The following is a 23,532-nucleotide window of genomic DNA, read 5'->3' as shown; positions in this document are numbered from 1 at the left end:
GAAATAACAAAAAAAAAGTAATGCAAACTGAATAAACGGAGAAGCGGAATATCTTAAAGTGTATGCCATATTTTTTATTATTTCTATAAGACAGAGAAAAAATAGTACAGTCATTTCTGTCTTAGAACTAAATTCTAATTTCCATTTTAAACCGGAGTAAATCACAAAAAAAAACCGTCGATGACGTCATGGTCACATGAAAAGTTATGTCTCTTAGCTGATAGAAAAAATACTGTCAGCCAATCAGAAGACGCGTTACATTCAAAATTAATTTATCATAAATTGTCATGTCGGAGTCTTGCTAAGAAGTATAAGTTTTACTCATTGTTAAAGGCCGAATTTAATTACATTGTGTATATGTCATTTTGTTTTTGGATGATAGTTCAGAGCTTGGTACATATATATTGTTTTGTTGCGGACTGTATGGTTCCTTTTGATATTATTGTTTTGTGGATTTTGTCGTACACCAATATAACAAATGGTTTTATGAAATCACCTTTAAATTATACCTTGGGAAGCATTTAAACCTAAAATTTTAATATCCCTGTTACAATGTAAGTCAATATGTACAGCACGAATTCTGCTATACTGAGAACAATTTTGTGTGTGTGTATATATTTTCCTTGTCCTTCTGAGTGTTGTACATATGCAGACAATTTTCAGCTGTGCTTTATCGCTTGGCTTGCAAAGTAAACTAAATCAGTATGTGATAAATATTTATTAAACATCCTCCATCAATGAAAATATAATGTACTTATTTTGAATAACTCTCAAAGCACAACAACATTCAATAACTTAAAAGATTTGAAAACTGTTTACATTGTCTTTACATTATCAATCAACCCATTGTAAAAAAAGTACATTGACAAACACAGAATAGTCTTAACACATATTTGAGTTAACATCTATAAAATACTGTTTAAAGAGTTCCCGCCATAACATTCATTAACTACTGTGTGATCCCTTCCTTCGTCTTCCTTTTGGTGAACCTTTAGGGGATTTTCGTCCCTTACCACTTCCTTTCCTAGAATGTCCACTTCCCTTCCTGGAATGTCCAGATTTCGGTCGTGGTCCTCCACATTTACAGAATTTATTTATTGGTCCCATTCCATTTCCTTTTCCACTACAACAGACGTTCCCCATCTGGAAAGTATAAGATCACATAAATATAGTTTAGCAGTAAACAGCATTTTACTGTAAAAACATATTTAAGGATTCCGTATTATGGCATCTACGGAAATAAGATGTGGTGTGATTGATTATGAGACAACTCTTCATCAGAGAAGATATGCCATAGAAGTTATGAATTATATGGCCTTCAACATTGATGACAACCAATACTGCATAGTTAAATTTTAAAGGTCCGAAATAACAATTGTAAAACAATTCAAACGACATAACTAGCAACCGGGTGTAAGTGCAAAATAATAAACAAAAAACAATATGATATTCAGCAACATATGGCAATCCTGACATAGGACAGGCACATACAGAATGTGGTAGTGTTATAACTAGTTCGCTGATCCCAAACCCTTCCCCTTACATAGGAAAGTGGTGTATCAGTACAACATCAGAAACAAACTAGAAAAATCAAATTAAAAAGGCTTAATTCATCAGATACAAAGTAGAAACATCTATCAAAACCTCAGACTGGACGTGGCGAGGTTTCTTTTCATACCCACAGCAAAACAGGCCCAAAGTACAGATCAGAGAGATTTCTATGTACTTATGTATAGTAAAGTTTTTCAGATGTTAAACACATTTGTATTACATTTCTGAAATAAGTTTTTAAAACGTGCAAATGGTGGGAAAATCGACGTAACGCGACGAAAATCATTTCCATACGGAGTCTGTTAGAACCAGATTACAACCAGCTGTTAAGGAAACACTCATAGAGTTCCATCTTCTATACGACCAAAATAGAATATATAAATCAATATTGAGATAAAATTACGATCTACGTCATAGAAAACGAGGAGTTCTTAATAATTGTAATACAGGAACCAACATCTTTTACAGGCTCCATCGACAGTCATTATGTCAAATACCCTTAAAAATTATTATCTGTATTAAGTTATTCGTTTATGTAAACGAAGGCTCTGTCTATTACTTCACTTTTGTACGACCTTTAAACAGCCTTTTCGGTCAAGGATTTTCCTTTGCAACAGCATATAATATATAATTCGTCTTCCATTTTTGTTATTGAAACTACACCAGATATATTCCGATGTACCAGGTTAAGATCTGATCAAATTCTATATACATTCAAATAAAAGGAGTTTAGATCTAAGTCATAACTGCCGATTGAAAGACAAATTTGTCTAATCAAAACGATCGAACAAACAGTAAATGTCCAACAATTAATTAAAACTTGAAAGTTCAAAATTTTATAAAAAATAAGCATTCATTTAAACAAACCAACAGCCGGAGCAATCACCTAAGTTAAATAACAAGTGCTTTCAGAATTACAGTTTATAAAAAAAAAGCTAAATTGTATATTAAATTACTAAAGATGCAACTCCATTGGAAAAACTGAGGTTAATCTTTTACTTTAAAATAATGTCAACTGTTATATATTAGTTCGTGTAAGCTTTTTTTGCTCCTTAGTGTTTTATATGTCCAACCTTCCAAACTCTAAGTCTCGCGTTTCAATGAAATTTCAGAAACAGAGCGGTAAACAGAATGCCACTTTGTTCTTTTTTTTATTATTATTATCAAAGTCTATTTATTGTTTAGCAAAATAATCCAATCAATAAAATAATTCAAAGTAATGTGCTGATAAATGTAAATAGGATATTGCAAAGTATAGATACATTTTAAATTAATGAAAAGTAATATAATTATTAGCTGTATTACAAACCTTTAAGTTGTAAGCAGTATGGATGATCTGTGTGGTGATGAAAGTGTCAAGCAAACTTTGCTAACATTTATCTAAATCCAAAATGCTCAAGGACGTCACTAAGTTGTACTATAGTGATACGACAACAGCACACAACAACCACGATTGCGAAGGGTGTATAATAATGCTTTCAATATTACGGGTGCAAATGAATATAAAGTACATTTCAAATTGATTTCAATCAGACACCCGATTGACATAGAAAGAAAGCATATGCATATTCAAAATTAAATGGGTGAATGTTTACTTTGTGTTTTGTCCATACAATAATTGTAAAAGTATTTAAACCGTAAATGAAATTAAAAATTATTTATCAATAAACAGAATGAAGACAATGCTATTGTCGGTCTTTCTAATATCTCTGAAACCCCTTTTAACATGATACACTTAATTATTAATTAGATTTTTGATAGACAAAATCATCGATAGCAATTTTTGATTTGTCTAAACTGCTGTTCAAATTTCAAATGGAATATCAATTTGATTGTTTAAAAGCGCCCATTTGTAAAATGCCAAGTGCCTCCGTCCTTTTATAAAACAAAAATAAAAACCCAAAGCAGGTTGGTGGCAGGAACAGGCTCAGGATTTTTACAAAAAGCCAATTTTTAACAACGTAATAAGTAGAAACGACGTATAAATATCATGGTTCAAAAAGTTATTGTTCTTAATAATCAGAACCTTCTTAAATATCTGACTTAAAAAGGAACGAAAGATACCAGAGGGATGGATAGTCAAACTCATCGAAAATCAAGAAACTGGATGTGGTTTAGCACGGTTATTAAAACAAACAAAAATGTTAAGAAATACAATGTTCAACCCTAGATCTGGCAATGGGTGAAAAAAATGGGTTCCATTAATTATGTACACAAATAACCTTATCAATTGTATCATAACGGCCAGTAAATAGTTAACATAGCAACGTCTATCTCACATATGTTTCTAACCTAGACTCATTTTTTTTTACAAACGTCAAACGTAATAAGAAGAAAAGACGTATAGATATCATGGTTCTAAAAGTTACTGTTCTTAATAACCAGAACCTTCTTAAATATTTGACTTAAAAAAGGAACGAAAGATATCAGAGGGACAGTCAAACTCATAAATCGAAAATAAACTGACAACGCCATGGCTAAAAATGAAAAAGACAAACAAACAAACAATAGTACACATGACACAACATAGAAAAATAAAGGATAAGCAACACGAACCCACCAAAAACTAGGGGTGATTTCAGGTGCCTCGGAAGGATAAGCAGATCCTGCTCCACATGTGGCATCCCCGTCGTGTTGCTCATGTTATAACAAATCCGGTAAATAGTCTAATACGGTAGGTCACATTCATGAAACGGAAGGGGATTGTAGTTACGACGTAAGGAACATATTCGATGTCATTTGTGAAACGGTTCTTCAATAACGGTCAACCAACTCGTGATGGCGTTCGTAAAATTTACGAAAGGATGATTTCAACTTCACCATTTGGTTGAATAGCTTCCTTGTGAGCAGCAACCCTCTATCAAGAAAATCATGATAGGAAATGCAAACACGGGAATATCGTATCAATTGGGAGATATATACCCCGTATGCAGGTGCTGCTGGAATGTTGCTACTTAGAAATGGATAGTTCACAATTGGAAAGCTGAAATCATCTCTTTTGTCGTAAAGTTTTGTTTTCAACTGACCCTTATTGTCAATCTCTAGATGTAAGTCAAGATATGAGGCCGACTTAACTGTTGCAACCTTTATCTTTAATTCGATGGGATAGATGCGTTCACCATAGTCACCAAATTCTGAATTATTTAGTGAAAGAACATCACTATTTAGCGGAAAGTAGAGTTAAAGGATATTGCTAACTTCTTATATTTCTTCCCAAGAAGTTCCTGTATACCTGAATGTGAAAAAAGTATGGTTGAAATACTAGGGAACCAAAAAAGAATCATTTATGACATATACATGAATACAACGATATGTAGGGGTATACGTTATACAGATGCCAGACGACACTTAAGACAGTGGTGTAAGTGTACAACATAAATAAACACTATAGAAATAAGTTGAAAAGGGCTTAATAACTCACTAGGTCAATACCAAGCAGAAAACTTTTAACAAAAAAAAACAGACCGGGTGTGGCACCGTATCTTTACATCTCTTAACAAAATATACATACCGGGCGTTGCAACGTATCTATACATCTCACAAATAATGACACAGACCGGGCGTGACAGCGTATCTATACATCTTACAAAAAATTACGCATACTGGGCGTGGCAGCGTATATTTCACAAAAAAATAACACAGACCGGGCGTGGCAGCGTATCTATACATCTCACAATAAAAAATACAGACTGGGCGTGGCAGCGTATCTATTCATCTCACAACAAAAAACTTAGACCAGGCGTGGCAGCGTATCTATACATCTCACAATAAATAATACAGTCAGAGCGTGGCAGCGTATCTATACATTTCACAAAATAAAACAGACCGGGCGTGGCAACGTATCTATATATCTCATAACAAACCAGACCGAGCGTGGCAGGGTACATCTCACAAAAAAACACAGACCGGGCATAGCAGCGGGACTATTCAACTCGCAACAAAGACACAGACCGGGCGTGGCAGCGTATTTATACATCTCACAATTAGAAATACACTAAGTAAAGATTGTATATTATTGTTTTATTTGTTGGAAGATCGATGTTTGTTTTAATTTTCACTGTTACGAATAATGTTTTATCAACTTTGTATTTCAATTTAGGTTTTTGTAAGAATACGTCATAAAATCGTTTCCCTCTTTAGTCATTAAAGTAAACTGTTGGTCCATTAATTTCTTTTCAACATCATCCGATCCACTTTAAAAAAAATAAGGAGATGTGATATGATGTGTATAACTACTGCACTAAGTATCAAAAGATAAGGTTTTTAACAACCACATGTCACCATGCGGCCTTGAACAATGTGATAACCCCATACCGTATAGGGAGAAATCATAATTTGAATTTAATTTCATAGTCTTAGTCGTATTTCTCTTGTGTTGTTTTTAGGTTTCTTACAACTTATAGATATCTTCAAACCCTTCCAAAATGGTAGAGATTAATATTCTGATAGCAATCCTTGTGCTATGAAGACATTATCAATCTAGAACAAAAAGTAACTTTATGAAAGCAAATCTACTACATTGTACATACACCAACTACATAATATCTCAGTATAACACAACAAAATCGTATTAGCATTTAAAACAGGCGTATACTCATGTTTAATTTAAGGGCGTCATCTTTTTGAACGATTGAAATTGTTTCTTTCAGTAGAATGAAATGAAAGTTTGTTGACTTTTGAAGGTTGTATTTTGGTGTTGAAGTGTTTACTTTATTATATAGATATATATTTACATATGATACTTGTAGAATATTAAACACGGTAACCAGCATTAAACATATACTTATCTATCTTTTGTGGCAGTACTAAAGATGTTAATGGATATTTTCTGGTTTGGACCTTTAATGACTTTTTAGGACTATTTAGTGCATTAACGTATAATAGTAATGTTTGTTCTTATGTTGTGCTATTACACCCACGCCCTATATTATGGAGGGTTGAGCTCTCACAAAAATGTAAAAACTAGAAAATTATTTTTTGTGTCTGGTTCTTAGCAAGGTGTCTCACAGTACCGTCCTCTAGTGGGTCGTTGCCACATTTCAAGCCATACCATAACTTCTTATTTTCATAATCTATAAAGCTACTGATTTAATCCATAATACATCTCTCGAAGGGTCGACCGATTTTTCACTGTTTCATTACTATTACAATCGATCTGTTGTGAGAATGATTTTATATCATACAAGAACATCAAGATTTATTCTTTAATATATATAATATCTCATCTGTTATCCATGTATGGTGGTTAAACATGGAATGCTTTAGTACCTTTCATATTCATCGTCCGTAAGTAATAACCATTCCGTGACCTCATGACCTTTAAGTTGATTAAGAACCAGGGTAAGTTTCTGCTATGTTTTATTGATGCTTTAAAATGTTTCTTCGAATCAAGTTATAATTTTCATACATATATAGCAACCTATATCAATACGAATCCGTTTTAACGATGACTATTTGATATAGATTCAGACGAGTATGATTGTGTGTAAATAATCTCATTTTATTTGTACATTAATGGGCATGTACTAAAAGGTGGATCGGAGTGGAATGGTGGAGTGGTGGAGTTTTTTTTAAGTGGAGTCACGGAGTGAAAACATGAAGTTAGGAAATTAAACCAATTTATAAGATATTTTTGTACACATCTGTAGCTATAAAATTCATCGAAAAAAATGTTTCATCAGCATTCAACCGCATTCATGTTCATTATACCAAGGACTTATATACGTCCCTGATTATACCAATATATTTCACCTTTGATGTGTCATTGGCAAATTTTGACGTTATGTCTCCAAACAATATTTAAAATAATATAAAAGTAATGTTGAATGATAGATTTTTATAATTTAGGGGAGATCTTTCAGTAATTTTACCTCAGTTAACAATATTCTTGTGTAAATGATGCTAAAGACAACACTGAAGTTCAAAGACATGATTTAACTAAACAACCATTCTATCTTACTTTCATAGCTGGAATAATAGGAAAATGATTGAGCTGTTGACAATGATTTTCAGATAAACATAAAATTGTTCCAAAAGATCTTGTGTTAAAAGATATGATCATAAAATGTATTTAAGGCCAAGATTTAAATCTTGAAACACTCTGTTTCTCTACAAAACACAAATTTTCATTTAAATGGTGACTGTGCAAGAAAAAAAAAGGATCCTCAGGTTGAATTCAAAGATGATTTAATCTATAATGAAATAAAGAAAACTTTATCAGATGAACATTTGTTTTTCTTAGAATCGCTCGGAATTCAACATTTAATGTTCAGGACAATAGTTAAAGTATTCATTTTAATATGTTGAATATGTTTGCATTATATACACTCGCGTTATCATTTTCCATGTTCAATGAATCGTGAAGATTTTTTTACCCAATTTCACGATTCATTGAACATGGAAAATGATAACGCGAGTGGGGCATCCGTGTACTTTGTACACATTCTTGTTTTTGATTTATTTGATAAAATAAACAGATGTAAAATCAGTACAAACCACACTTTATATATTCTGCATATTATGAAAAGATGACTAATAAAAGTATATTATGCAAACATATTCAACATATTAAAATGAAAATATACAACAGTTGGTTTTCCCGTTTGAATGCTTTTACATTAGTAATTTTGGGGCCATCTATAGCTTGTTGTTCGGTGTGAGCCAAGGCTCCGTGTTGAAGCCATACATTGACCTATAATGGTTTACTTTTATTAATTGTTATTTGGATCGAGAGTTGTCTCATTGGCAGTCACACCACATCTTCCTATATCTATCTAAGGCTTACACTCTAATATATTACTTGTGTGATATCTTGGCAACACTGAACACAGTACAAGCGGTGGTGGTATGGTATCACATCGGCATCGCTCCAAATCCCGCTGATGTTAAAACAACAACATAAGGCATGTCAAACCGAATGTCTCATAGCCCCTTGGAGCCTCCAGTCATTATTTCTATCAGCAAAATAAAGCCTTAACTATATCGTTAATTTGAAGTACATATATTGATTTGTACTGAAAAAATAATAATATGCATTTAAATAAATATTTACCTGTGTTACGTGTGTATAATAGGTTCTTGACACATTAATGTGGCATGTACTAAAATGTGGAATGGAGTATTGGAGTGGCATGTTGGGGTGTTGGAGTGGAGTCATGGAGTGAAATATACTAAACATATCCAAAAATCAATATTAATTTAAAATGGTTTTATATTATTTCATTTGACATATTTGATTATTCATCAAGGTTGGACAATGTTTTGAGTGGCATTTAATGACAGCTTAGAATGAGAGGACACTGTCCTTAATTGAAGTGTGTTTCTAATAAGGAGGGGAAGAAAGGCCAAGTAACATATGCAGTTAAAATGAATTTTGAACGAGTTCGCAATACTTTTATGAAAATACACATAGTGCTTATGTAAATTTTCAAATTGTGGTAGGTTTAATTCCTAGTTAAAAGACAATGTATACTGGCAAAATACGATAGAATCAAACAGATGCTAAAAAACTTCTTGTGATCACAAAATTTAAAAATCATTAATACTTTTGTCATCAATATAATGTCATTGAAAATTTTATAAGTATAAGAAACAATTTTAATGAGTAACTGAATGTTTAGTTGTTTTAACTAGTGATCTTTAATTGTATGGGGTAAAAAGTTTGATTTTGTTTTAAAATATGAAAGATCATATCATAAGGAACACGTGTACTAAGTTTCAAGTTGATTGGACTTCAGCTTCATCAAAAACTAACTTGACCAAAAACTTTAACTTGAAGTAGGACGAACGGACGGACAGTCGAACAGACGGAAGGATGCACAGACCAGAAAACATAATGCCCCTGTACTATCGTAGGTGGGGCATAACAACAATATTTCTTACAGTTTTATGGGTTCTATGGACAGGCGATTGTGGATCGATACATTTTCATTATTTAGAAACAAACAATTTAAATGACTTAAATATTACAGTCATTAAATTAAAATGTAAGATACAACCAAAGTAAACATGTTGATTGACAATTAAATTTTATTACATTATATTGATGACAAAAGTATTAATGATTTTTAAATTTTGTGATCACAAGTAGTGTTTTAGCATCTGTTTGATTCTGTCGTATTTTGCCAGTATACATTGTCTTTTAACTAGGGATTAAACCTACCACAATTTGAAAATTTACATAAGCACTATGTGTATTTTCATAAAAGTATTGCGAACTCGCTCAAAATTCATTTTAACTGCATATGTTACTTGGCCTTTCTTCCCCTCCTTATTAGAAACACACTTCAATTAAGGACAGTATCCTCTCATTCTAAGCTGTCATTAAATGCTACTCAAAACATTGTCCAACCTTGATGAATAATCAAATATGTCAAATGAAATAATATAAAACCATTTTAAATTAATATTGATTTTTGGATATGACTCCACTCCAACACCCCAACATGCCACTCTAATACTCCAGTCCACTCCACTCCACATTTTAGTACATGCCACATTAATGTGTCAAGAACCTATTATACACACGTAACACAGGTAAATGTTTATTTAAATGCATATTATTATTTTTCAGTACAAATCAATACATGTTCTTCAAATTAACGATATAGTTAAGGTTTTATTTTGCTGAGGAGCTATATATATATGAGACATTCGGTTTGACATGCCTTATGTTGTTGTTTTAACATCAGCGGGATTTGGAGCGATGCCGATGTGATACCATACCACCACCGCTTGTACTGTGTTCAGTGTTGCCAAGATATCACACAAGTAATATATTAGAGTGTAAGCCTTAAATAGATATAGGAAGATGTGGTGTGAGTGCCAATGAGACAACTCTCGATCCAAATAACAATTAATAAAAGTAAACCATTATAGGTCAATGTGTAAGGCAAAATAGTGTCCTGGGAAATTGTGTCCACATGGACACTATTTCCTAGAATTTAGGTATTCAATAATGTCCATTGCCATGGATTATTGTCCCCTAAATGGACAGTTTGTCATAGCAATATCTATGAAATAGTGTCCACTTGACTACAGAATGTTATGAAATAGAGGACATTATTAAATCCTACTATTATTAAAAAATTATGTCCTCCAAGGGAAGTAAAACAATGGTCATTATAATGTTTTATTATGCTTGAATTTTAATAAAATAAGATAGTTTAATTAGAAATTGATTACTATTAACAAAATAAAAAATGGATGGAAAGGAATACAGAGAAATTTACAACTATACATGTACAAGTTATAAGAAATATCCTGATAATACAAATCTAAATGAGAGAAGAACTATAAGAAGAAAATGTGAAAAGTTTAAAATTAAATTTGAAGAACTGTACAATATGTACTATGACAAGAAGGCAAAAGAAAATGTGGATAAACTAGTGGTACACTGTGACAAGCTAGATGCTGTTTTATTCATATGTCATAATCAAGTAATTCCTGTCAAAGTAACAAAATTAGTGTATTAAAAATTAGCAGGTATTAATAATAGATTAGAATACATTTAGTAATATAACTTAGCAATCAATGTTATTTAATCATACATATAAAAGAAAAGTCCAGGAGGACAAAAATGTCCTGTGAAAAAATGTCCAGGTGGACATCTTATCACTGAAGTATAGTATTAAATTATGTCAACTTTCAGGGACACTTTTTCATACCTGAGGACAGTTTTTCATAGAAAAATGTGTCCAGGACACATATAAATAAGTAAATAGTGCCCCGAGACCGTATTTACTAGGAAATAATGTCCGGTGGACACTTTTTCATTGGGGACATTATTAAATCCTACAAATGTATGGCTTCAACACGGAGCCTTGGCTCACACCGAACAACAAGCTATAGATGGCCCCAAAATTACTAATGTAAAAGCATTCAAACGGGAAAACCAACGGATTTTTCTCTTTAAATTGTATTTAGGAGAAAAATGTCAACATTGAAAGAGAAGCAAAAAGAAAATCATTTGATTGACTGATACGATTTACAAAAACTCATTTCCATAGTGGTTAAAACGATGACTATCATATATTTTTAACTTATAAAATGAAATAAAACAGAAAAATTCAATTGCACCAGTTCGCTATCTATGTTTATGAATATTTTATATCGCTTAAATAACCGTCGACAGTCTTCGGAGGTCAACTCGAGAGTTAATAAGATAGCATCTAGACTAAAACACACAAGAAATAACATAGTAGTCTCAGTATTAATCAAATATGAGAATTTGAGTCAAAACGGTGAACATAAATTTGACTGCTTACGCTCCTTCAATAACAATTAAGGTAAAACATTTTTGTAGATTTATTTTGCAGCTTACAAGATGTTAATAAATTACAATGGAAGCTATTCTTACACTGAGTGTGTTCCTCTTAGTGATATTACCTGTAGTATTGACTAGTAGTCGAATAGGTATGTAGATTTGGTAAACAAATATGTTCAAATAAATTAGATTTAATAGTTTTTTTAATGATAAGATTGTATTTCATTCTTAAATTCACCAAAACATCAAAAACATTATTACGATCCTGGGTAGTTTTGAAATGACATTGCTGCACTCAAACTATCAGATGAAATCATTGAGAAAGTTAATGTTATTTTGAAAGAATGTTATAATTCTTAATGTTTGTAATTTAAGTGTCAAAAACTAACTATTCTTTGCAAAATTCATTTTGTATCTTTCGAATCACTTGCTGAAACGACATTTTTTTCTCTATTCAGTTGGATTTACTAGAAATGACTGTAATAAATACCATGTACTATTGTCTCAAAATGACACGTTTGGAGTAGACTGGACGGGACACCAATACCCTAAACACTGCACATTACCATTCAAAGTACAAGACGCTTCCCTTTATAGATTGTGTGCAGTTGTTACTGTATTTGATATTGAGTGTCCAGGTATTTTTGAAGAATGGACAACAGTTGTGTTTTACCGCGGAAATGATCGATCCCAGCAAAAGGTATTTGGCATAACTTTATGTTTTTCATATGTTGTATCTATAAAAGTACAACATTCCACCATGTATCACAGAAATATTTGAGTTTGACTTTTGCAGCCATTTCGAACCATATGTTTTCTTGATATATAATGTTTTCAAAGCGCAAACGAGCTATTGACTGTTTTCTCGTGTGAATACAAATAAATCAAAGCTGGACACTTATTCAACTAGGTTTGCATGTTTTCTGGATGATATTAGGACAAGTTGTTAATATCATTAACAATGACGAAAGCTATTTGTTAACCCGAAATATTTGTCAATTCGATTTTATAACATTATCTTTGTATATAACCATATTATAATATTATCGTTGTGCAAATCTTTAGATGTGGACACTTAAACATTCTATAAAAGATATACTGCTAATCATATATCGCAATTTTAAAGCAACATTTAGACCTTTAATATTCCGTGCTCAATTGAAATATCGACATCACAAATTCTTCTTGAATATTTGCCTTTTTTAAAAGATTTTTCTTTTTGACCAAAGGGAAGTAGTCCCTCTTAAATAAGTGATAATGATATTTCTTTTGACTTTATGAAAGACAAATCTGAAATACTGAACAATGATTGTCGATAAATATTTTTACAAAATTTGTGTTTTCAGTAATTGCATACTTCAATGACTCCTTCCATTTACCTTTTCAGAAATACGACTGTAATGACAAACTACCTATTACATTTTGCAGCGGATCTGAGACACTTTCCATTGAGTTGGAACCATACTTCAAAGACATACGACTGACTAACTCAAAGTTAAAAATCGTTGTATCTACATCATTAAAGACAACATCAAATCCCAGAGAAGAAAATAACGGCGATGGTAAGTATTTTTCCTCAAATGAACGATTTACATGAAATTTCGACACATATATTCAAAGTTTTAAAAGATTAAAAATCTGCAATGAATGTCGAAGTAGAGAAGATTTGAAAGTTTGGTTTTATGACCATACTGGATTCAATTGTCTTGACAAGGTTCACTATATATTGAATAATGTCATTTTAGTTTATTTGATATTGGCTTCATCTGGAAAAATACCAAGCAAGCAAACAAGGGGGAGACGATTTTTTGATTGAACTGATTAGCCATTATAGAAAAATTAAATCTTAATATTCCTTTTTTAGTAATTTGTATTCACATTTTTTTTAATGTTCTATAATATGAAAGATAGGATGAAATCTTAAGCTGGTGAAGATTAACTAGTTTAATACAGATATATGTACGGGCAAGATATAATCAGTTATTTAAAAATATAAACAAGAGTGCACACGCTGAAATGTCTCGCCTTCTTTACTTATCATTGATATTATGTTGATAGTCCTAAGTATAAAGCTTTATTACAACTGTCACATAAACTTAACATTAACCAAGATAGCTAAACAAAGACCAATGAACCATGAAAATATGGTAAAGGTCAGATGAACCAAGTCAGGCAGACATGTACAGCTAACAATGTTTCCATACAACAAATATAGTTGACCTATTACTTATAGTTAAAGAAAAATAGACCAAAACACAAAAACTTAACATTGTGCAATGAACCGTGAAATTGAGGTCATGGTCAAATAAAACCTGCGGGACTGACATATAGATCATAAAATATTTCCATACACCAAATATAGTTGACCTTTAGCATATAATATTAGATGAAAATACCTAATCTCAAAAACTTTACTTTGACCACTGAACCATGAAAATGAGGTCAAGGTCATATGACATCTACCGCTAGACATGTACACCCTACAATCATTCCAAACAACAAATATAGTAGACCTATTGCATAAAGTATGAGAAAAACAGACCAAAACACAAAAACTAAACTATAACCACTGAACCATGCAAATGAGGTCAAGGTCAGATGACACCTGCCAGTAAGACATGTACACCTAACAGTCCTTTTCTTCCATACACCGAATATACTAGCCCTATTGCTTATAGTATCTGAGATATGGACTTGACCACCAAAACTTAACCTTGTTCACTGATCCATGAAATGAGGTCAAGGTCAAGTGAAAACTGTCTGACGGGCATGAGGACCTTGCAAGGTACGCACATACCAAAAATAGTAAGCATATCACTTATAATAAGAGAGAATTCAACATTACAAAAAAATCTGATTTTTTTTCAAGTGGTCACTGAACCATGAAAATGAGGTCAAGGACATTGGACATCTGACTGACGGAAACTTCGTAACATGAGGCATCTATATACAAAGTATGAAACATCAAGGTCTTCCACCTGCTAAAATATGAAGCTTTTAAGAAGTTAGATAACGCCGCCGCCGCCGGATAACTTTCCTTATGTCGAGCTTTCTGCAACAAAAGTTGCAGACTCGACAAAAATAGTTAAATTGTAAAATTTAAATCACATGCAATTTCTATAGACAATAACCGTTTAGTATCTATTATATTAGCTGTATTTTTACGAGGCTACGAAACAGGTTTAAAGCGAGCCTTATCGAGCTATAACTCCTGTTTTGAGCCCGGGTTTTGGTTTGTGACCCAGATTTGTTTCCGTTAAACCGATGTATGACTATGACAATTAAACAGCGGTGTACTTCTATTTCTTTATTTATCTTTCTTTTTGGAAAACAGTTTCCACTTGAGATCAATCCATGTTAAATACATATCTAATGCCATCAATAGCATATCTGCCTATAAGAGTTACATAATGTTATAAAGCATACTTGGAATAACATTATTTCATCATTTCATTTCGATAAACGATTTTGCTGAAATCTGAACCATACATATATTTTCAGGTTCCATTTTGATTGGTGTAGTGGCTACATGCATCATACTAATCATCTTTTTTGCCTTTGCCATAATTGTGATAAGAAGAAGACGATATAGAAAGGAAACTATTGATAATAATATCCAAATTAGACAGTCAGAGGAACCTCAACAGAGTCAACAAACTGGAGGTAAAATTAGATATACCCACCCATCAAATCAAACTGAGTTTCCCCGAACACGTAAAATTTAATATACCCTTCCATCAAAATCAAACTGAGTTTCCCCGAACACGTAAAATTAGATATACCCACCCATAAAATCAAACTGAGTTTCCCCGAACACGTAAAATTAAATATACCCACCCATCAAATCAAACTGAGTTTCCCCGAACACGTAAAATTAAATATACCCTCCCATCAAAATCAAACTGAGTTTCCCCGAACACGTAAAATTAGATATACCCACCCATAAAATCAAACTGAGTTTCCCCGAACATGTAAAATTAGATATACCCACCCATAAAATCAAAAAGAGTTTCCCCGAATACATACAACCAAAAATCAATATATCAATCAATAAGGAGAATAACACCGACATTAACTCAGGTCACTTACGGTATAACACTAATTTACTATTTAGAAGAAGTATCAAAAAGGTGACAGCCATAAATAATATCAATATAAATAGAAGTTTTGTACATACGTCAACCCAATAGCACTAAAAGGTATAAAAACCCATCGTTATCAGTTAGGCAAACTACACGGAAAGAGAATCAGAGAACAACAATTTATCAAATAGATAGAATTTGTCGAAACCCCGTTTTTTTTTATTTGTTAATTATAGTACAAACTACAAATAGGCAGGCAAAATGACAAAACATAGTAAATGCTACGATCTCAAAAAAAACTCGTCAACAATTTGGTACGCTAGACTTTCTAAATTTTTGATACAATTGACATTGGAACCTTTTTCTTTTCAAAAACATTGAAATATCTCAAGGATTTTAGAAGATTTTCAAATGTGGCTTTTTTTTAAATATATGTTATAGAATTTGAAGAGCTAGCGGGCAAAATGTTTTATGGCGCGATATTGATAAGACCAGAGGATTCCGAATATCTGGCCAAAATTCAAAAACAACAAGAGCGAACACACTTTACACAAAAGTACTGGCTTCTTGGCTGTTTTCACTTTCGGCATTTTCATCCAAAACCAGTGGATCGACCTAGGCGTTGTAAAAACTCACCAAAGACACCACACGTAAAAGTTAGTACGTCAGACAAAGACGTTTTTTTTTTTAACACTAGTTTATTTCCTTTTTCTAAGAATTATCTATGTTGTTTTCTAGGTGAACCTATAGAGTCAAGATTATTATCTAGTGCTTCAAATGTTGATTCTCAGTTTAGGAGAGAAAGGCAAAATAATCAATCCAATGACCTTGGAATATACGGAGCTACAGGACAAAGAAATGAATTGCTTGCTTCTAGAAGTGGTCAAACTCCTTTATCAATAGTAACACATGCTCCTCCATTAAACGATGAATCTCGCAGGCCTGTTACATCACGAACTAATCATCCAAGATTTGATGACAATATAGAACGTAATATAGAACATAGACATGGAAGACAATATAATGGTAGGAATCCAATAGATCCGAGTGCACCTCCACTTCACGAACAGTCAACTGAACCAAGTTCTACACATTCAGGATCATCCAGAAACATCAATGCAATACCCCCACCTTCGTACGTTGATGTTATGAGTAGGAGCAGTGACTTTGACTTACGATAAGGCAATCAGTTAATATTCTGTAGTGGTTTGCGAAGTACTATTTTTGTTGTACTGTATTTATGATAAAAGTGATCTTGCCGATTTGTTATCTAAATATGTTTTTTTTTAGATTAAGAATATATTTGAATATTAGACATGTAAAATATTTTTATTCAAGCTGCCTGTTTAGCTTTCCATTTGTTATATTATTTATTGTATTAATTTATATATGAATCTTTACTTTCAATTTCAGTCAAGTCTCTGATGTTTATTTTTTTAATCAATTTAAGTTCATGAAAAATAATATTGTCGGATATATCAAAGATAAGAACGTTTAAAATTGTATATTTATATTCAAATGTCTTTGTCGCTATAACAGCTAAATCCTAATTTGACATTTGAACCTATTATATAGTTTTATTTTGTTCACCCATTGTTGTCGGTATAATGGAATTTTAGGTGGATGTCATACAAGGGAGCGGTTTAGATAGGTATAAAGCCATCTATAATCCACCATTTCTACATACGGAAACGCCTGTTATAAGTCAGGAATATGTCATTTGTTTTACATTCGTTTGATGTGATTGAGTTTTTGGTTTTGATGCTTGATAAGGGAAAATAATTTACAAATTATGTATATTTTATTTGATGGAAAGATGCGTTCAACAAAACCAGTATTTTTAAAATTATTTGGTGAAAAGTAAAGGATGACGATTGCTTCTTTTCATTTATACTAAAAATCTCCTGTACGAATCCAATCTTATATGACTAAAGGAACAAGTCGGGTAGAAGAGAAGGACAGTTTGTACCCTTGGGAATACCGACTGTGTACTGAGAAACAAGTTGTCAATCAAAAATACAAGCATCTTGATAATGTCAGTTTCAGAGAATTTATCACTAAAAAAATATTCTATACAAAGTAAGATTTATCCCGACCTATAACAAGATACTTGTATACTAAAGAGGGGCTAAAGATACTAGAGGGACAGTCAAACTCATAGATTGAAAATAAACTGACAACGCCATAGCTAAAAAATAAAAAAGACAAACAGACAAATAATAGACACAACATAGAAAACAAAAGACTAAGCACAACATAGAAAACTAAAGACTAAGCAACACAAATCCCACCAAAAACCGGGGATGATCTGAGGTGCTCCGGAAGGGTAAGCAGATCTTGCTCCACATGTGGCACCCGTCGTGTTACTTATGTTATTACAAATCAGACAAATAGTATAATTCGGTAGGTTACATTCGTGAAGATGAAATATAAGTAAGACATGTCTTTTTATTAAATAAAGCAGTACCAATTCTGTTAATTTGTCCCTAAGGTTTGATCAGGGAAACATTGTGTAAAAGGTAAAACAGTCAGATTTTTAATATTTTTGCTAGAGAAAAGAGTTAACGGAGGAATAAAAATAGTTTTCTGTAAAGGTCACGAAATAGTTTGTTTAATATTCTTATTTCATGAAGTATAATCATTATATATAGATCATGGATAAAAAATTAAAACTGAAATATTATAACTTTGTATAACGTAATAAAATCACAGAAGTTTTTTCTTGTATATAATTCAATATAAATTTAACAGATGTACTTGAGGGCTTGGATAAGGTCTGTAGAATTGAGAATAACGAACAAAAAATTTAATAAGTAGAGAAAAAAAGAGCAAATCAATTAAGAATGGTAAATATTGGGGTACATAAGTATAAACAATAACAATTAACTAATATGGCAAAACAATAATAATTACATAGAATCACATAATTACAGATAGATTCAAAAGTTAAATAATTTTCCTGAAAAATGACAGAATGAGTGCCTATTTTAAAGATAAATAAAAATGCCCTAAAATTTAAATACAATTACAAAAATGAAGGCCCTCATATCTACCTTCATACCTAATGTGATGCAAATCAATTTTTTTGTAAAACAGGAATGAGTGCAACGAAGATACTACATATGAGTGTGAAAAACATATATTTTCATAAAAAAATCAACGGGCGTTGATGTTAAAAACTTTAAAATAGCAAGAACATATGTGATGTACAATCAATACAGTTGATACTTCTATACTGATCATAACTCCTACTGCGATATCAACTTTAAATTAACGCACTTACCACTTCAAAATTTAATGATGATGAGCTATTAAAGGTGCATAAGACATTTTATTTAATATAAAAGTAGCGAGACATTGATATTTAAACCATTCCTTTCTTAATTAGGATAGATTTGCATTTAAAAACCTCTTTTTAGAAATATCATTTTGCTATAATGGTTATTGTAATGATATGTTTATTTAAAGTAATAAATGTCAGTAACATATTGTTTTTACCTTGTTAGTGGTAAACTCACAAGTGGTTAAGATGTTGAAAATAAATCTGAATACGTTTGTTATTGGTTTAATTGGAATAATTTATATTCAAATGATGAGATGTAAGTACATAAATATATGGACCCGAAACCGTGGGTAGCAAATTCAATTTGACTTTCTAACCAAACAACTCTTATCCTAGGAATAGATTACCATAGCCGTATTTGGCACATTTATTTGGAATTTTGGGTCCACAATGCTCTTCAACTTTGTACTTGTTTGGCTTAATAACTATTTTGATGTGAGCGTCACTGATGATTCTTAGGTAGACGAAACGCGCGTCTGGCGTATTAAATTATAATCCTGGTACCTTTTTAATTGAATATGTTTTGCGTTACACAAAACAGAAGTCAACTAATAGTATTTTTGATGTCCCATTTATGGTAATTATATTTTTACTGCGTTCTGTTTAAATCTTGCAATCAAAATTTTCTGATAATTGGCAAATGATAAAACCAATATAGAAAATTATAAAAAAACACATCTCAATTAAGAACAATAACTCTTTAAAAAAGTCCTTCAACGGTTTGGTCATATGCTGTCTTTTTATGGATTTTGTTTTGCCGATAATGTTGGTTGTTAACATCTATTTTTGTTTTTGAGATAAATTGGACAGAATAATAAAAACAAATCTTCTAAATTGGCATTTAGAGTGAAATAAAGGCAACACTAGTATACCACTGTTCAAAAGTCATAAGAGAAAACAAATCCGTTATACAAACTTAAACAGAGTGAAACACATCAACTATAAGAGGAAAACATCGAAACAACAGAACACTGATGTGCAACTAAAAACAAACAAACATGCAACAAATATAGAAACGAGCTATTAGATAACAACTTCCATATTTATGACTTGGTACAGGACATCTTAAGAACTTGGTTTTTTTAGCTAGCAAAACCTCGCGTTTTACGACAATGTTAAATATACCGCTAAAATGATAACATTACATAGCGGGAATACAGTACAAATAAATGCAATAACACCCAAGACAGATAAATACATAAATAGATAATATAATAGTACATTTCGATATATCACAGAATAACAACGTATAACTAGAATTAATTTACGACAGTACACAAAAACAGCTTAATAGAATTACGAACTGTAATCTTTGAGGAACTGCCCAATAGTTTCGGTATTAAGCATACTAGTATATGTAGATATTGCATAGCTGATCATTTTTGATATTAACAGTTTCCATCTATCTATTATACGAGATTTTGGCTAAAACTCCAGCTTTTGTAAAAAGAAACAGGGCAAATATGTACTTATTGGGTCTTCCAATGGTTCCGGTCATCTTGAGTAGATCTTGTTTTGATATATGAAACACAAAAACCTTTAAACATCGGAAACTTACTGTTGCGTTTATACAAGGAGTAAACTGATAATTAGAAAGTCGGCAAATGTAGACACGTTTAGCATTTTGCCCCGAAAAAGTTTAATACGGATTCTAAGTGCAAAAGCTCAAATGGACTTTTAGGACGGACGAGCGTAAGTAAAAAAAAACATGGTACTTTAAACATGTATAGTTTATATAAAAAGTAAAATCACAAAAATACTGAACTTAGAGGAAAATCAATTCGGAAAGTACATAATCTCATTGCAAAATCAAATAACAAAATGCATCGAAAACGAATGGACAAGAACTGAGTAAAAAATGCATCTGTACTGGTTTTAAATTCCAGATGCATTTGGAACGAACTTTGACCATGGATGTGACGGGAACACTAAATGTGAGTAAGTCATACCAGAGACATATGATCGTGTTATGTCTCTGATAATAATAACGACGAATTGCTATAAAGTATAAATACAATATCTAAGTAGGATTTCTAAGACATTGACTATTAGATAACCAGTTTGTAACTACTCTGTATACGATACATTATACTATTGTATAAGTTATTTTCCTATCGAAAAGACTTTCCAAAAATACTGATGTGGTTATTTGTATATATGGTAGTCGATTTAATGTTTTTGTTATAGGACTTTTAAAAACTGCACTTATTGAAATATGAAAATATATAGCCAATTTATATACTCAAACAAACTTCATTGTTACAAGTGGACATTGTATTATTTTATATTGACATTTGAAATTCACAAGGGATTCGTCATACCAACACACACACAAAAAAAGAAAGAAAAAGGGAGGATTTTTACTTTCTTGATGTGCTTATTAGTGTTGTTACATCAAGTTGGTTTGATGTGTTCGTATTTGTAGTTTCAATGAACTGTTTGATTTTAAACATATTTTATTCATAAATATAGGAAAAGGTTTGAGCAACATGAACAGCCTATAAAATATCTCCATATTACATGTACAAAGTATAAATAGAATAAAAACAACTGTATTCAAATTCATACAATATGGTGGAACATGCATGCCACAAATGAGCACACACGTGTAAGTGATGTGAATACTCAATATATGATACGTCTTAAGAATACTTTGGAATATATTATAATATTATCATATTAAAAATCAATTTGATTAAATTGCTTCCATAACCCCCCCCCCCAAATCTGTTGACAGATGACTCGTGTTTGTCTTTAAAATATGTAAATATTCTAATATCTCCAGACGTCTTTTCAAGAATTAAGAAAAGCTTGCATAGATACTAACAGTCTATCTATTTGTGTGCTCTTTACATAATTAATATAATAATTTGCTTGTAGAACACAATAAACTACGTTATCAAAATTGAGTACATCAAAAATAACACTGTCTTTATTTAAAAATATTTTTACTTCAATACTAAATACCACCAATTAGAAAATTCTCTCCAAAATTGTTTTTAGTTTTATACATTCAAAAAATGTATGCTCTACAGTTTCTATTTCTTCACAACTGGCACATTCATTAGTTGAGGAAAGTTTATATTTTTCAAGAAGATAATTATGTGACTATTCTGTGTAACAATTTATATTGGAAAGCGTGTACTTTACTTTCTATAGTACATTTAAAAGCTAGTGTATAAATATTTTTCCATTTTTCTTCACTAATTTTTATATTAATACTTTCTTCCCACCTTTGTTGTGAAATAGGAGAAACACTTCCCCGATCGATAAAAAGTGAATATAAATCTTTAGCAAATAATTTACTGATAGGCATTTTTTTTTATTCTCATGCTCAAAAACGAATCCAAATGAGTTGCTTTTAGGTGTCATGTGTTGTTGTAATAACAATTATTTCCAGTCACGTGGTATAGCTAGCTTAATAGATAGAATGTCTACAAAAGTAACATTAAGGTTATGTTTTTGTTTTGAGACAAAAATTCGCCTCTATCATCTGCAATATCATTGATGAACCTAATGCCTTTCATGTAACAAGATCTGTAAAACATAGTCGTTATATCAATTTTGATAAACGGATTGAACCAAATAAATTCTTTTCTAATATGAAATGCATTTAACGGGATGAAAATAACCTTAAAACGTTTCCAAGCAGATAACACTTCTATATAAAAAAGAGGTGCTTTTAAATTTAAAAACTCAAATTCACATCTGCTCATAAACAAATCCTCTAAATCAAAAAGGGAGAAACATGCTTTGGAAACATGTTTCCATTTGGAGTTGTTTTGACAGAAACCTTTTACCCACATAATACGGAAGGATAACAGCTGTGCTTCAAAATTTGGGGCTTACAGTCCCCCCTCGCTAGGAGACTTTTGAATAACTTCCGATTTAACTTTCGGAGCACTACCATTCCATGAAAAGCTATTAATATCACGTTGTATTTTAATTACATATTTTAATTACATAAGATTTTGGTGTAGATGAAATGACATAAATAAGCTTCGATATTGCAAGTGATTTAAGAATTTGAATTTTACCGATCAAGGAAAGGTTTCTGATCCTCCACAGTTTAATTATTGAATCCATTTTTTCTATAATAGTTATCAACGGTACCAGGATTATAATTTATTACGCCAGACGCACGTTTTGTCTACATAAAGACTTATCAGTGACGCACATATCAAAACAGTTGAAAAGCCAATTAAGTACAAAGTTGAAGAGCATTGAGGACCCAAAATTCCAAAAAGTTGTGCCAAATACGGCTAAGGTTATCTACTCCTTGTATAAGAAAA

At 31.7% G+C, this 23,532-nt stretch overlaps 1 protein-coding gene across 4 annotated transcripts; it reads left to right on the top strand.

The window, feature by feature from the left end:
* The first annotated feature begins 6,790 nt into the window (after positions 1-6,790).
* LOC134712794 (uncharacterized) lies at positions 6,791-19,426 on the top strand. Of its 4 annotated transcripts, none has more exons than XM_063574667.1 (6): positions 6,791-6,891; positions 11,868-11,964; positions 12,274-12,515; positions 13,203-13,377; positions 15,317-15,478; positions 16,636-19,422. In XM_063574667.1, exons 2-6 carry the CDS (start codon positions 11,892-11,894, stop codon positions 17,076-17,078), a joined length of 1,095 nt encoding a protein of 364 aa, XP_063430737.1. In that variant the 5' UTR covers positions 6,791-6,891; positions 11,868-11,891; the 3' UTR covers positions 17,079-19,422. The 4 variants fall into 4 exon arrangements, with proteins under 4 accessions (XP_063430737.1, XP_063430735.1, XP_063430736.1 ...); XM_063574665.1 differs by lacking the exon at positions 6,791-6,891 and adding an exon at positions 10,018-10,086; XM_063574666.1 differs by lacking the exon at positions 6,791-6,891 and adding an exon at positions 10,043-10,086 and having other exon boundaries at positions 11,855-11,964.
* Positions 19,427-23,532: the final 4,106 nt, after the last annotated feature.

This window comes from Mytilus trossulus, chromosome 3 (assembly GCF_036588685.1).
Source record: "Mytilus trossulus isolate FHL-02 chromosome 3, PNRI_Mtr1.1.1.hap1, whole genome shotgun sequence".
Classification (NCBI taxonomy): Eukaryota; Metazoa; Mollusca; class Bivalvia; order Mytilida; family Mytilidae; genus Mytilus; species Mytilus trossulus.
Note: the sequence above shows the minus strand (reverse complement) of the source record. Positions and strands in the feature narration are given on the sequence as shown.

Coding starts and splice junctions, on each gene's coding strand:
- LOC134712794 (XM_063574667.1), top strand. CDS start 11,892: ATGGAAGCTATTCTTACACTGAGTGTGTTCCTCTTAGTGATATTACCT. Junction 12,516..13,202: donor ATGATCGATCCCAGCAAAAG/GTATTTGGCATA, acceptor TTACCTTTTCAG/AAATACGACTGTAATGACAA. Junction 13,378..15,316: donor AGAAGAAAATAACGGCGATG/GTAAGTATTTTT, acceptor ATATATTTTCAG/GTTCCATTTTGATTGGTGTA.